The sequence below is a fragment of the Andrographis paniculata genome, unplaced genomic scaffold (genome assembly GCF_009805555.1).
Source record: "Andrographis paniculata isolate CXL003 unplaced genomic scaffold, ASM980555v1 Contig74END, whole genome shotgun sequence".
NCBI lineage: Eukaryota > Viridiplantae > Streptophyta > Magnoliopsida > Lamiales > Acanthaceae > Andrographis > Andrographis paniculata.
In genome coordinates, this window is record NW_026137611.1 from 1,717,680 (window position 1) to 1,733,135 (window position 15,456).

At 34.5% G+C, this 15,456-nt stretch overlaps 3 protein-coding genes across 3 annotated transcripts; 1 reads left to right on the forward strand and 2 right to left on the reverse strand.

The window, feature by feature from the left end:
- Window positions 1-488: 488 nt before the first annotated feature.
- On the forward strand, window positions 489-5,594 carry LOC127265850 (mitogen-activated protein kinase 19-like). Its single transcript, XM_051295867.1, has 10 exons — window positions 489-915; window positions 1,614-2,022; window positions 2,247-2,374; window positions 2,514-2,573; window positions 3,179-3,328; window positions 3,416-3,571; window positions 3,701-3,912; window positions 4,014-4,115; window positions 4,276-4,439; window positions 4,838-5,594. The coding sequence occupies exons 1-10, from the start codon at window positions 889-891 to the stop codon at window positions 5,275-5,277; spliced, it is 1,848 nt and encodes a 615-aa protein (XP_051151824.1). The 5' UTR covers window positions 489-888; the 3' UTR covers window positions 5,278-5,594.
- Window positions 5,595-5,844: 250 nt separating this feature from the next.
- On the reverse strand, window positions 5,845-7,423 carry LOC127265852 (uncharacterized). The gene is made up of 2 exons (XM_051295869.1): window positions 6,311-7,423; window positions 5,845-6,155 (listed from the first exon to the last, which is right to left on the reverse strand). The coding sequence occupies exons 1-2, from the start codon at window positions 7,223-7,225 to the stop codon at window positions 6,102-6,104; spliced, it is 969 nt and encodes a 322-aa protein (XP_051151826.1). The 5' UTR covers window positions 7,226-7,423; the 3' UTR covers window positions 5,845-6,101.
- A 3,256-nt stretch (window positions 7,424-10,679) lies between these two features.
- LOC127265851 (probable sodium/metabolite cotransporter BASS1, chloroplastic) lies at window positions 10,680-13,953 on the reverse strand. The gene is made up of 7 exons (XM_051295868.1): window positions 13,351-13,953; window positions 12,824-12,917; window positions 12,691-12,724; window positions 12,566-12,620; window positions 12,049-12,132; window positions 11,679-11,966; window positions 10,680-11,130 (listed from the first exon to the last, which is right to left on the reverse strand). The coding sequence occupies exons 1-7, from the start codon at window positions 13,849-13,851 to the stop codon at window positions 10,948-10,950; spliced, it is 1,239 nt and encodes a 412-aa protein (XP_051151825.1). The 5' UTR covers window positions 13,852-13,953; the 3' UTR covers window positions 10,680-10,947.
- Window positions 13,954-15,456: the final 1,503 nt, after the last annotated feature.

Below are 15,456 nucleotides of genomic sequence, written 5' to 3' on the forward strand. Positions count from 1 at the left end.
TAGTAGATTTTACTATTAAAAAAAATGATAATTTTATATTGAAATAAACAAGAAAAGAAAATGACGATTTTTTTTTTTTTTTTGGATTAAAAAAATATTTAAATAAATAAATATAAATGTAACACGTATTAAAAAAAAGAAGAAGGCGTATTTCATCTTTGATTAATTTTATCCGCAAAGTAACAGTTGAAAACACACGTTTGCGTTGCTCACCGACCGACCGCCCAAGTTTGGAAATCGTAAAAACAAAGGCAATTTGAAAGTCAAAAACGAAGGGTGAGCGTTTTATCTAACCACGCGGGTGACAACTGTCACCTCTCTCCACCAATCACATTCACCATTCGAGAAACCTTCGGTCACCGACTGTCACTTTAAAACCTACACTACACCGTTTTTCGAAGCTTTTTTTTTATATATAAAAATAAAATGAAATAATAATAATAATAATAATTACATTAAATAAAAATCTCAAAATCGGATTTCTACTTGTATATACATATGGCCTACTGGTCCTTTACGTATTCTCTCTCTTGAGATTTCCGACTCCTGACGCCTTTGAATCGCCGAACCCTAATACTGGTCTTTGTGCTCTCCGTTCGTTTGTTTTTGTTGTTTTTTGAATCGGAGATAGTTTAGTGGAGTGATAATTGTGCGGAGGAATTTGTCGGGTGGAGGTTGAGTGGCGGCGGCGCCGTTTGTTGCGGTTCAGGTTGAGGTGCAGTTGTAGCTGTCGTTCGAATCAAATCCGGTTTTTTTGGGTGATTTGATATCGATTTGTGCGGCGGAGGTGGTGCTTTTGTGCGTAGTGTTTGGCTTTAGGACTGTTGATCGTCGATCTGATCGGATCCGGGGAAGAGGTGGACGGTTTTTGGTGAAGGAAAAGGCACGATGCAGGCGCAATATCAGAAGAAGAAGGTTTGTTGATGTTACGCTTGAGTTTGTGTGATTAATAGCGAGATTTACTAATTGTTTCTTATGCATTCGGTAGATAACAAGCGCTTTGTTTTGTTGATGAATCGTCGTTGGATATTTTTGTTGAAATATCATTTCCACCGTGTAGTGTTTTACTACTATTTTTGTTTTTCCCCGGACGAGAGCGATTGCCTGAAATTTTAACTTTTTCTTTAAACGATTTTAAGAAATTTGGGTTTTTGGATGTTTTCATCTTTTCTTTATAAATTTTTTTTTTCGGGTGTGTTTGTTTGGGGTTTTGGATTTTGAATTGAGATCTGAATAGTGAAAATTTTGAATTTAAATAGTTGAATTATATGGTATAAATAGGTGTTGATGTAATGTTTTGAATGTAAAATTGATTTTTAGTATAATATAAAAAATGAAAAATAGTTGTTTGATTTGATGTTTTTGGGGGGAAAAAATTAAATGAATAGTATAATATGCAAAATTTTTTGAAACCATAAGTTTTTCTTGTTCGTTGAATCATGTTTGGGAAATTGGAATAAAGTCTAGGTATCAGAGCTTATTTGATAAGCTTTGTTGATTTCATTCTTTATCTACTTAGCAGAGGTCATTTTTATGGAAATTTCGATACCGGACTATATGTTTCAGTGATACAAAAAAACTCTCAAGTACTGAATGGTTGTACTTCTCTACAGATGCCCAAGGAGACAGAATTTTTCACTGAATATGGAGATGCGAGCAGATACAAAATTGTGGAAATTATTGGAAAGGGTAGCTATGGAGTTGTTTGTGCTGCAATTGATACACACACTGGGGGCAAAGTAGCAATAAAGAAAATAACAAACATATTTGAGCATATGTCTGATGCTATGAGAATATTACGGGAAATTAAGTTGCTCCGGCTCTTACGACACCCTGACATTGTTGAAATTAAACGAATCATGCTGCCACCGTCCAAAAGAGACTTCAAAGATATTTATGTTGTATTTGAGCTTATGGAATCTGACCTTCATCAAGTAATAAAAGCTAATGACGATTTGACACAAGAGCATCACCGGTTCTTTCTCTATCAGATGCTCCGGGCATTGAAATATATGCATACAGGTTGGTTGAATGATTAATGTTGTTGCTATTGTGTGTGAAGAATGCAAAACAGAGATGTTCACATTTTATTCAAAATATGATGATGAGCAAGCTGAAAAGCCTCTTCTCATCATTACTTGTGTTCCTGCATTATTGCTTCTGTAGCCCAGTTTGATATGCGGAACTTGTGACTTCAATGGTCAATTACTAATTCTTGTTTTTATTGGCTGCTCCTTTTATTCCAGCAAATGTATATCATAGGGATCTTAAACCGAAAAATATTCTGGCGAATGCCAACTGCAAGCTCAAAATATGTGATTTTGGACTTGCAAGAGTTGCATTCAATGACACTCCAACAACAGTTTTCTGGACGGTAAGTTACTTACATTGTGGTTATTATAGAGTTAGTGCATTGTTGTTGATGCATTGATGGATTATGCCATTTGATTACGCATTTTGCCAATTTGGTGCATGAATCACAACTTGAAATATTTTAATAATGATGTGTACAGGATTATGTTGCAACACGATGGTATAGAGCCCCAGAGTTGTGTGGCTCTTTCTTCTCCAAGGTAACTAAACATTGCCTGTATTCCCTCTTCATGCTGTTTCGGTTAATTGGTGCCTAGACAATGATATTTAGTTAGTGTTAAGTTTACTGAGGCATTTAGCCTTCATGCACTTTTAAGAACCTTTTTCGCTCTATTATTCTAGTAGCATTCATGCACACTACTAAAGAAACTTGTTGAACCCATTAATGTGGTTATTTAAATATCTTACATCTGTTGTATATCTTTTTGGCTGGAATACCTGTGAACTTTCATGAGAATGACAATAGGTATAACTGGATAGAGTATCTGGCTCATTAAAAAATCTTGCACTTGAAAATGGTTGAGAGTTTATTTTTTAAAGCAATACCAATTTTGAGGTTAATCTTCAGGTATTACTGGGTAGCGCTTGTCAGTTTGTGTCAAAATGCTTGTATTTAAGAGTGCCATGAAATGAGTGGTAATTGTAGATTAAAACAATTCTTGTTCAGGGAGGACTATTGAACTCTCCCGGAAGTTGATATCTCTGTTCTTCAGAGGTAATTGTGTCAGGTTGCATAATTTCCTGCAGGTCTTTTTTTCTTTATCCTCTTGAGTTTATGTAACGTATTTTATATTTTTGTTTGCAGTATACTCCTGCTATTGATATTTGGAGCATAGGCTGTATATTTGCTGAGGTATTGACGGGGAAGCCATTGTTCCCTGGAAAAAGCGTCGTGCATCAGCTGGATCTGATTACTGATCTTCTTGGGACACCTTCTATCGATACCATTACTGGAGTACAGACCATCACCCTATGTTTATAGTGTTGGTATGCTTACCTTTTTTCTAAGATATGGGGTTTAACTGTTGTATCTTTTTTGTAGATACGTAATGAGAAGGCAAAGAAATATCTGATGGGTATGAAAAAGAAGTACCCAATGTCTTTCACACACAAATTTCCAAATTTGGATCCTTTAGCTCTTAAGTTATTGCAGAGGATGTTGGCATTTGATCCGAAGGATCGTCCAAGCGCTGAAGAGGTACTCCATGCCAGAATAATAATTTCCACATCCATTAGTTTGCTGATTCAACCTTTGTATTATTTAAACGTAAGTGCTAGTTTAGGTATATTATTATGGTGTACTTAATTCCTGTTGTTTTGTCATCAGGCGCTGGCCGATCCTTACTTCAAGGGGCTGTCGAAAATTGAGAGGGAGCCATCCTGTCAGCCAATTTCTAAGTTTGAATTTGAGTTTGAGCGACGAAGAGTAACCAAGGAAGATATCAGGGAGTTAATATATCGAGAGATATTGGAGTACCATCCCCAATTATTGAAGGACTACATGGCTGGAAATGGTGGCATAAGCTTTGTGTATCCTAGGTTTGCGGCTGTACCATTGTTGCTTTTTCACACAATTCCTACCTTTAAATAATTGTGACATTGTAACGATCTTTTGTTTTTTTTCTTTTTGTTTCTTTCAGTGCCATCGGTCATCTCAAGAAGCAATTTGCCTATCTCGAGGAAAATGCTGGGAAAAATGGACCAGTTTATCCTCCTGAGCGGAAATATATATCTCTGCCAAGGTTAATACGTTGTTATTTATCTAAGTTGTACTAGTGTTTTTCTATGGTGGTTTTATTTTGAAATTAAAACAAGAAAGAAAGGAGTGACATATATTGATCTGTCTTACATCTACAGGGATTATTGTAAGCAATATGACATTGTTTTATTCTTTGTTGACAGATCGACAGTAAACACTTGTACCATTCCCCCCAAAACACAACCAGTTATTTCTGCATTCACTAACCAGAGAATATCTGGAGAAATCTCCTCGGGCGGCATTTCTGGAAATATATGCAAGGATTCAAAGCCACCAGCACCACCCCGCGTTGGTACTGTTATAGAAGGTACCCCCGGTTCTCTATATATCTCCATATAATAGTAATATAAATGGATGTGTGTGTGGACATTGTGGCTAAATTTAAGCTTGAGTTTGAGCTCAACGTTCGAAAAGATGTTCAAACTCATGACTTCTTTTAATCTTCTACAACATGTAGGAAAAAATATAGAAGTTGATCGTTTTAACTCATGGCTTCTTTTACATGAAAAGATAGGATGGATTTGTGATATCTATCTTGAATACCAAATATTGTAATTATGATATTTACCAAGAATAAAATTTGATATTCAAACTTGACAAGGTTGCGGAATATCTTGGCCCGTCTATTTGATTTTTCTTGTAAATGGTAATGAGCCTGTTTTTCATATTCTTGTTTTAACAATTTCTTCTTTTATGTGAAACCAGGAAGAGTCACAGGCGGACCAGTCTTACCACCGCATCACAATGTCAAGCTTGTAAACGAATCTCCGAATGGCAGGGTATGCATTCAGAATTCCATACACCCGCAGTTGCAGTCGCAGTCGCAGTCAATCTCTCCACAGTGTTTATACAGAATGAATCCGGAGAAGCATACCGAGACAGACTCAGCAAGGGCAGCTCGAGCTGAACAACAATCATACCACCAACACACACCAGAGAAGCCAAAAAATGGCATCATCGCCACTCCACCCCGCCCTGGGATGAGTTTCGACATCAACCCAAATCCATACTACCAGTCGCCTGTTAAGGCAGTGATATTGAACAACCAAATGAGCATCGATGCAAAACTGTTGCAAGCCCAAACTCAACTCGTTGCAGTAGCTGCCCATCGCGAAGTCGGGGCTATACCCCTCGGACTTACTTAAAAGAGGAGCTCGCCGTATCAAGGAAAATAAGTGAGAAATGCTGTAGCAAAAAGATTCGAAAGATATGATTGTCGTCGTCGTGTGAGCGAGAATGGATCGAATCGAGCTGAGCTGAGCTGAGGGTACACCAGGTGAGTCAGTCAGTGTTGAGAGAGATTGTTTGTGTTAGAAGTAGAGATGAGCAGAGCAGAGCAGGCTCTATTGATGAAATCTGTCTTCGATTCTATTTCTATCTTTTTCCTTGTACTTGTGTTAGTTGTATAGTTTCAATTATTTCACCCACTCTTCTTTCTTCAATTTCACTATAATTTGTCCCACTCGCTCTCCCCAATGCATCATTCCTTTAAATTTGATAAAATTATTGTGGAGGCTGCTAACATCAATGTGCAGCACATAAAATATAAATTAATGTCGCAGAAAATACAATACAAAAGTATATGTGGAAGTTGTATAAAAGTGTATTTGACTTCTTTTAAAAAAATAAATAGTACACTAAATGAATGAAAATTAATTATGTAAACAGAGTCTAATATTTGTTAAATTTCTTCTTATGTGCCAACTGATATTCATCCCAATTAGTATTATAATTAACAAAATATATGGTAGTATCTTTTATGGTAAGAAATGCTGTCTTAATTTGGGAGTAAAGGTACAAGTACAATAACCATAGAAAGAAACTGATCAACTTATATGATGGGTCTGAAAGAAAAGAGCAATAAACCAAACTACCCAAAAGGAAAAGGAGGAGGATACACAACACAATATGGAAACCAAAAACCAAAAACTAATCCAAATGTTGTCCTGCCCTAAATGCTCTGAAATCTTTAATTCTCCTTCTCCTCTCTAGCCACAATCTTGAACTTCCCAGTCTGTTCTTGCTGCAATTTTAAAAAAACCCAATTTTCATCAGAACCATCTCATTTCAGCCCCTATATTGTTTATGGTAATACTAGAATTCATTAACTCAAAAAGAAAACAAACACAAGCTTATTTATTTTTGATTGATTGATTACAATCACCACCTACTACCTACCTTGTTCCACAGATGAGTATGGGAGGCACAAAATGCAGCCACTACACCACCACCAGCAGTTTTCTTCTTCCTCTTGGCCTGTGTGTACTGAAGGCAGAGGCCCTCTCTGATCCCACAGGTGACATGAAACCTCAATCCGCAGTTGGGCTCGGAGCAATCGACAAGACAGCCCACATTGCGGACCCCACAAACGCAGCACCTCCCCTTCCATCTCCTGCCCACCACTTGGCTGCAGTCGATCCCTTCCCTCCCCTCCCAATCTCCAAAATAGACTTCCGGCACGTACACCGCGCACACCAGATGCGCCCATTCCGACGACGTCGTCTTCTTCAGCGCCCCGCCGGAGTTGGGGCAGAGACAGCAAGTGCCTTGTTGTTGTTGTTCGGAGGTGCACTTGCACTTGGCGCAGAACCAATCCCCTTGGGGGATCCCCTGGGTTAATGGAGTGCCGTAGCAGGTGGAGTGCACCATTAGATCGCAGCCGTCGCAGAGGACGATGGGGTCCGTTGGATCGCCGTCAGTGCTTCCACACACGGCGCACACAATCCCATCGTCTTCTTCTACTTCTACTTCTTCTTCTTCATCAATTTCATTGTGTTGGATTTGTGGGGGTTGGAGGTTGAGATCCAACTCCAAGGGGTGGAGTGCCCAGATCCTCTTCTTCGCGGGCAAGCACAATGACGAAATGGGATTGGGATTGGGATGAAATGGATCTTCATCCACTTCCTCCTCCATGACTCGTTTTCTCTTCTTGGCAGGAAGGCACGATGTTGATGATGCTTTTGGGAGGGCAACATCAGCAATAGCAGAAGCAGGGAGTGAATTCTGATTTTGATTTTGTTGGTGTTTTCGGGCGAGACTGAATCTTTTGTGAGGAGGTAAGCCTTTGAACTTGAAGCTGGGTTCCATCTCCATGATTCAGTGAGTTAAGTCTCTCTCTCTCTCTATGTGTGTGCCATCGCCATTGATTGATTGAATGGTGAATTTGTAGGGGAATTTCTTCTTTTTAGGGTTTGAAAAGTGGCGGGAGAGAGAGAGAGAGAGGGTCCTTAGCTGGCTTGGTTTGCTTCTTTCAATTCGTCTTCGGCTGTGGCGGGGTTAGCCATTACTGAATCTGAACTTGTATTTGAAATGAAATGAAATTAATTGAATTTGAATTGAATTTCAGTGCAATTTGAGGAGGGAGGGAGGGAGTTTTTAAATTTGGTGGGTTTTTTTTTTTGTTGGTTTCAGAAACAAAACCCACCAAAACCCAAACGGCTAAAATATTTATTTATACATTGGGGTGCCGCGGGAGGGAACCCAAATATTATTTATTTATTTATTTGAAATTTTAAAATCAAATTGAAAAGAAAATGGTAAGTTTGTTCATTTTATATTTTTTGGTTGGACAATATTTTTATAAATATTATTTAAATATATAATACATACATATATTAATACAAATTTCCTTTTTCTCTTGGCATTTATTTTTTATATTTCAATTCAAAATATTATTTTTTATCATTTTTTTCTGTAATTTTTCAAAATATTTTTTTTTATTCTAAAAAAAATAATTCTAACTACATTGGGAATTTGAACCCATGAATCCAACCTCTACTATCACCAGACCATTTTGGTAATTTGATAAGTAAACTAATTATACTTCCAATATATGACTATATGTAACTATATAAATACCATTGTATATTAATTTAATATACGTATACTTACTAGAGTTTTATTCAATATAAATTGAAGTTTAAAACAAAAATTTTAAAAAAATTACTCTCTTCATCCTATTGTTGTATTTTTATTTTTATTATTATTATTATTTTTTACGTAGTTTAGGATATATTAAATTAGATAGTTGATTAGTTTGAATTAATTGAGATAATATGTATAATAAAATATTGTTTTGATCATTTTTTTTTTAATTTGATGAAAAATAAAATAAAAATTAGGATGTTTATTTATTTTTTAATACTTTATCTATTAAAATAAATATAAAAAGAATGATTCAATTCCATATTTTTAAAAAAAAAAAAATGTTTTAATTCACATTTACATTCAATTTCCTTAATAACTCTCTTCAAAAATTTCCTCCTAAATTAATTTTAGCAATTTTCCTCCTTACTTAATTTCTCACTATATCTCTAATATATTGCATTCACAAATACTAGCAGCATTATTTGCTGTCTTTTATTCACAAAGGTGAAATTTGATCACACTTTGAGTAATCAAGATCAAAATAATATGTAAGCAATGACCTGATGGTGTGAGAATTGACTCGTGATCGTGGGATCATGGATTCAAATCCCCGACATCTTCGGTCTTGTCTACTGCACATAGTTCATTTAATGTGATTTTTTATTTGTATTTGTATTTTTTTTGCAAATTATTAGGTTTGACCAAGACTTTTTTAACATTAAGGATCAAATGATCATGACCCAACCACGAGAAAAATGATAGACATACAAATAACAACAATAAGAAAAATTGAAACAACAATAGTACCATAAGTATTTTTATCACATCCATTCTTTAACTTATATAGTACCCTTTAATGTTATATTCATAACTAACTTTTTCGATCTAAACCAATCAAAAATCAATGGTACATTTGTTTTGCTGCTATTTAAAAGCATTGTTAGGATACCATCAATAATTATATTAGACACTAGTATTCAACTAAGAAATTCTATGCAAAAAATGATTAAAAATGCAAGTTGAATTGCTTTCAAAATTATTATTTTGTCAATGCTTCTATAATCATTAATTTTGATCATGCCGGTAATAAAAAATGAAGTTGAAGATCTTCAAAACTTACAATCGTAACTCCATACCTACAATTCACAATAATATTTTGTAACTTATAGAAAATTATTAACAAAAGTATTAAAATTCTAAATATGGTAAATCCAACAATATATAGTCAGTTAAGTAAGATAAGGAAATACATCATCTACAAATTATCTACTGCAATCTTCGTTATGATTTTGGAGTCATCTAACTTAATTTACATATATTTTTCAATCGTTAGTTGTCATCTCATTAGTCCTCTATCTATCTCTAGGAGACGCCATCCATGTATGCTCAATTGCGGGAAAAGTAAATGATTCAAATTTTGGATTGAATTATGTCGTAACAAGTTAAGCTGCTTTGGGTCCCATAAGATAAATACAGTTGCTAAGACCTGATATAGAAGTTGATTTCTTTCTTGAAAATATGGGCTACAAATGGAAGACTAATCTAAGGATCATTCACCAAAATATTTAATTTAGCACAAAAAGTAAAAAAATGAAATGATGTAATCGATTCTTAAATTGAAAGAGGTTGACGGAGATGAAGAAGACGAGGAAGATTAAATTGATTGTAGTGGTTGCTAAAATATATTGGGTGAGTGGTTCTGGTTTGAGGAAGACGAAGATGACGGGATTCGATGATGGGTAAAAATAAATAAGAGAAATGTAAATGATTCGAGGAAAGCCGACTGAATGAATGAATGAAGAGAATAAGACACAAAATTAGAATTGTTTTTTTGAAAAATAAAAATAAAAACAGGGTAGAAGCATTAATATTATAATTAAATGTAATTAAAAGTATGTTTATTTAGTATTTTGATTTAAATTTATTATATATACATGAAATATAAAGAATTGCATCGATTATATAAATAATATTTTAAATAAAAAAAATTGGACAAACAAATTCTAAAATTTTAATTTATTTTATTATTCATCAATCATTACTTTAAATTTGACTAATTTGATGAAATTATTTAAAGACTAAAGGTGTGTTTCTTCATCCTTTGAAAATTTTTACTTTGGAAAATTTTACTATGCAATCACTGTTTGCCAAATTGGGATTGTCCCATTCCGAGCGAACAAACACTGCAGTTGCAGTATTTCTTTTTTTTTTTTAAAAAAAAATAAAATATAATTTAATATTTATAATAATTATAATTTAATAAAATATATACAATATATAAATAAAAAATTTAAAAAAATATATATAAATATGATATAAATTCATAATCAAATCTTACCCTTATTATATATATTTATATTATTATATTTATTATTACCCTTATTATATATATTTATATTATTATATTTATTATTTACTAAATCAATCGTATCAAAACTTTTTAAATTTTAACCAAACTTAAACACAAAAAATAAAAACATCAAAGTTCAAATTTAAATCAAACTCAAACCCAAATTTTTTCAAAAAAGAATATTAAACATTGTTATTTATTACTTTCATTTATTTTTTTTAATAAATTAAAAAATAATTATATTTTATTAGTCAATAAAAATATATAAAATAATTTTAATAGTATTTTTGAATATCTATTGTGAGCCAAGGTGCACAATTACCATTCTCATGTTGGATAATTGTTGACGTGGCCAAGCACACCTTACCAGTGTTCTAAGCACACGCCATATTTATTTGTAATTGAACACGGCCGTGTTTATTTGTAACCTAATTGTAAACCCAACCATCTAATTTGATTCTTCCAGAAAATTAAAATTTTCAGGCAACACACACACTACAATGATGTAAAAAAATCTTTAGACAAAAAACAACACACAAGAAGGGGAGAAACCAAGTTACCACCGAGACACTTTTAGGCAGGGGATTGCTGTTGCTGGTCAGTCTTCCTTATGCTCCGGCGATATATTTCCGGTGGTTTCGCCAGGGATGATGCTCCGCCTCCAGAATCCGGCCAAGGTGCTCCCAAAGATCGAGTGGCATACACTCGAAACCGCACACGGCACTGCCGTCAATGGATTCCCAAAGTGCTGTGTCGCCAGGACAACACCAAGCACCGAGTTCTGAAACGAAACACAAAACCGATAAACAACCAAAGCTTCGAATCTCAAATATAGCACAGCACATAGTTTTATGCACGACTAATGATATAATCCCATATATCACATGCCATCATTGATCGCAGCACATCAAATATATTCATACAGCACACCTACAAATAAATACTGAATAAAAGCATGTGCTACGAGTTTTATATCTATTACTGATATGCCCCCGTCAGTATAGTAACCATATCAACAAAAGCACATAGAATACCGGACATGCGCACGATTTAAGTTTCAACAATTATTCGATCATCATCATTTTTTACAAATTAATTCCAATAAACACATATATAACTTGCATACAAATATATGGCTCCTTCATTTTGTCATCCGATTAGTATGTGCAATTGTATAATCAAATGTGTTTGCGTGTATACACACCTAATCATTTAGCATTTATAGCACAATGTATTATTCGAGCGCAAAACTATAAAATCAAAACGCATGCAATGAAACGAGTCGTATTAGAGTTTCAATGGTTTTTCACAGGGGAGAGTCAGGCGTACCTGCATACCAACTTCAATAGATATTGTTCTGGAAGAGGACACATCAATCCCGAGCATTCTTGCAAGTACATAGCCGAAGAAGAAACCAGATGCGTGAAGAAGAGCAACTGCAAGAACCACCTGATGACCGGACATGAGGATCGAAGAGGAGCTCTGAGCAATTGCATTTCCACAAAGAACTGCAACGATTGCCACCGCAGTAGGTGGCATTATTGGCGCGACAATTTTGACAAGACCTTGGAAGTACTGGTTCAAAAATGCACCGGCTAAAACAGGAAGAAGCACAACCTGAAATATGGAGGATAAACAGCGAGTGCAATATACGGAAATCAGTTGCTAGCTGTTAAATGGAACTGGCAAAAAAATGAACCTGTAAAGTTGACATGAAGAGGCCGATTGCATCAACCGCAACGAATTGCCCAGCAAGCTTTGCTGTGAGAAAAGGGGTCATAAACTGCATGCGGAAACAACACCAATGTTAACAGAAAGGGCAGTCTGATAATTTAATCGATTCATGAATTATGTAAAAGTAGCTCAAGCATGGGCTTGGAAAAGTCGGGGAAGAGTCAGACATATGTTTAGTCGCACAGTTACAGAGTCATTTTTACCTTACTTTCATAATATAACAATTGCAATAATAAGACCATATATATAATTTAAAGAACTATTGAAAATATACAATGCCATCAAAAGGATTCATCCCATACATGATTTTCATATCAATCCTACCAGCCAAAGAATTACTGTCCTAAAATGACCAAAATATAGCTTATGATTGTCATAAATTTCATATTGTAGGACTAATATCAAATTTCACCACATCACGAATTCATGACATAAAACACATACTCCTCCGCAATATTGCTAAGAAAACACGAGATACTAACCACAGCAGCGATGGTACTTGCAGCAGTCATCAACACTGAAAGAGCCACATTTCCACTGCAGCACAAAATTCATTACGACTTCTCATTAACTCATTCAATGGATTTACGACAAGAAGGAGACATACCGTGCAATGTATGTCACGATGTTACTGGCCGTCCCTGAAACAAACACGAGAAAAGCAAACACAAAAAAACAATAAGGTAAAATGATATATCATCATGACAAGGGTGAAGTAAATTCCCTACGACAGAACACACCTCCGGGGCAGCATCCCACCAAGATCAAGCCGGCTGCATAGTGGGACGGCAAATTCAAGAGCCTGCTCACAAAATATCCAGACAATGGCATCACCTACAACCCTCAAAAGAACAAAAAAAAACACACCACTAAGCGTGTATAATAAAGAAAAGAGATTCACATCCATGTAAACATCTAAAGATTTGAATAATTGCACTGAATCAAGTTTCTAGTTCAATTTGATTACCTTTTTTTGCAGGAGTGGAACACATGAAAACAATGGAAATATTAGGTTACCCCAATATTGACAACACAGCAAACATTTTGTAATCATTTGAGTTTCAATTAAGAACTTAGGACTCTTCCAACATATTCAGTAAGTATACTGTGAATTTGGCAGAAGAAAAAGAAGAACAACTCCAGGAAAACCAAGGAACAGACAATTACAGACATTAACAAAGATAAAATAAACGCCAAATAGGAACTAATTAAACACATGAAGAAATCTGTATAAAAGATGTATTGAGAGAATTAAAATCAAAAGTACCGAATACTGCAGAACGAAACCGCTGAACAACTCCTTGGGCATGGCGAAGGCGCCGCGAAGATCATCGAACGTCAACGTCATGCCCATTCCGAGCATCGTGAGAGTGATGCCCAAAACAGTCCACTTCGGCTGGACCCAATCGTACGAGCTCGGCTTCACGAGGCCAAGCAAGCATCCTAGCGCCACCCACACAGGGAAAGCAGTGGAAATAGCTTCTCCAACAGTTTCGATCCAGCTCTTCTTTTCTGCAGTCAAGGCGTTCGACGAATTTCCGCAGCGGAGAGGCTTCAACCTGCAGTTCGGAGCCGGAAAAATCGCGGGTAAAATCGTTGCAATTGGCTTCGCCAGGTGCGATTGAACTTGGAAATTCGTAAATTTCAGCCTTGGAAATGCGATTTGGGATTGGCGTGGTCTCCGGGGCTGGAGCTGTGGGGACGCCATTGAAATCGGAGCTCCGCATGGTGCAGGGAGATGACTCGGCTTTGTAATGCAAGCTTGCATTTTCCGGGATATAGTGAAGAACGCGGTTAGCTTTGGTAGGACGGCGGCAAGCGGCGGCGGTCGGAGATCAGCAGCCAAATGAGTTCTCTTCTTCGCTGGAAAGCACGTGTCGACTTATTTATATAGAATTGAGCTTGAATCCTAACCGTTGAAATAATACTTTTAACGGTTGGCGATTTCGATTTGAAATAATTTTTTTACGGTTCCAATTCTGTCGTTAGCTAAATTTTTATCGGTGGTCTTTTTATCGTGCCTTGGCCTAAACAAGTTTTATTTTATTGTGATTTGAAAGTAATTTAAATAATATTTTTATGATATTTTATTTAAAAAATAATATATTTCTGTTGGCTAATATATGAAGTATTTAATCATGAAATTTTTATTTGAAATACAAAATAAACATATACAAAAATTGAAGAATAATAATAAAATAATAAAAATTACAAAATAGTAATAACAAATAAAATTGGAGAAGAAAAAAAAATGTAATGAGAACTAATTTTTTTACCCAGTAAAAGAATTAGCTGAGAAACTTAATGTAAAATTTCGAATAAAATACAATTTTGTTTATGTATTATTTTACAATGATTACTTTAATTCATTTTATTAATTTTTTCAATTTTATTCTTTTTAAATTTTAAATCATAATTTTGATTATTTATCAATTAATATAATTTAAATTTAATCATTAATTATCATTTTCTTAACAAATTAATACATATACATTATCATCCAAACACACTGTATCTCTTTAAAAAAAAAGCTCAATTTATAGTACATATCAACAAAAAGATATATATAGATATATATTATTAAATTTATTATCATTCTTTTATAATAAAAGAAAAAATTATTATGTTTTCTTCTGTCATCAATTTAATTAAAATAAACAATTAATAACAATAATCAGTATCAATTTTTTTTCACTATAAAAATATTTAATTTTTGATAGTACTTCTCCCATCCCAAAAGTATAGTCATAAATGACTTTTTTTTGTCATTGTGCGTATATTAATGTAAAAAGTAGTGTCAATTATGTAATAATAATAAAAAAGTAGATATAGTTTTATGGTGATATGGTTATTTATAAAAATGAGACTATTATTTTGAGACGAACAAAAATGGTAAATAAAACTGTTGCATTGGGAGGTATGAAGTATTAATTAATTAGTAGGTGATCACTAAGCTAAGTATCTATCATAACTAAAGATATGTATGCCAAAGTCAACTAGCAGCAAAAGATAATAATAAATTTATACTAGAGCAACATTTACACGTACGAAGTCAACTATAGAACACGTTCGGTAAGGGATGGCCTAGTGGTGTATGGGTTAGAGTTGTAAAGACCATGAGGTCCAAAGTGTTCATGTTTTGAAGGTTGCAAAAAATGTTCAAATTTTTTTCATAAGTTAAAAATATAACAAATCCAAAACACACCGGATAGAGCTTGTTACATATGCAGAGCCGGCTCTTACCAGAAGCAACTTGAGCAATTGCTCAGGGCATCTGTTTCCAAATGGTCTATATTTTTTAATTTTATCTCACTATTATTAAATATAGTATAATTTAATTTAGATTTTTTTCGACCATTACACAATCTAATTT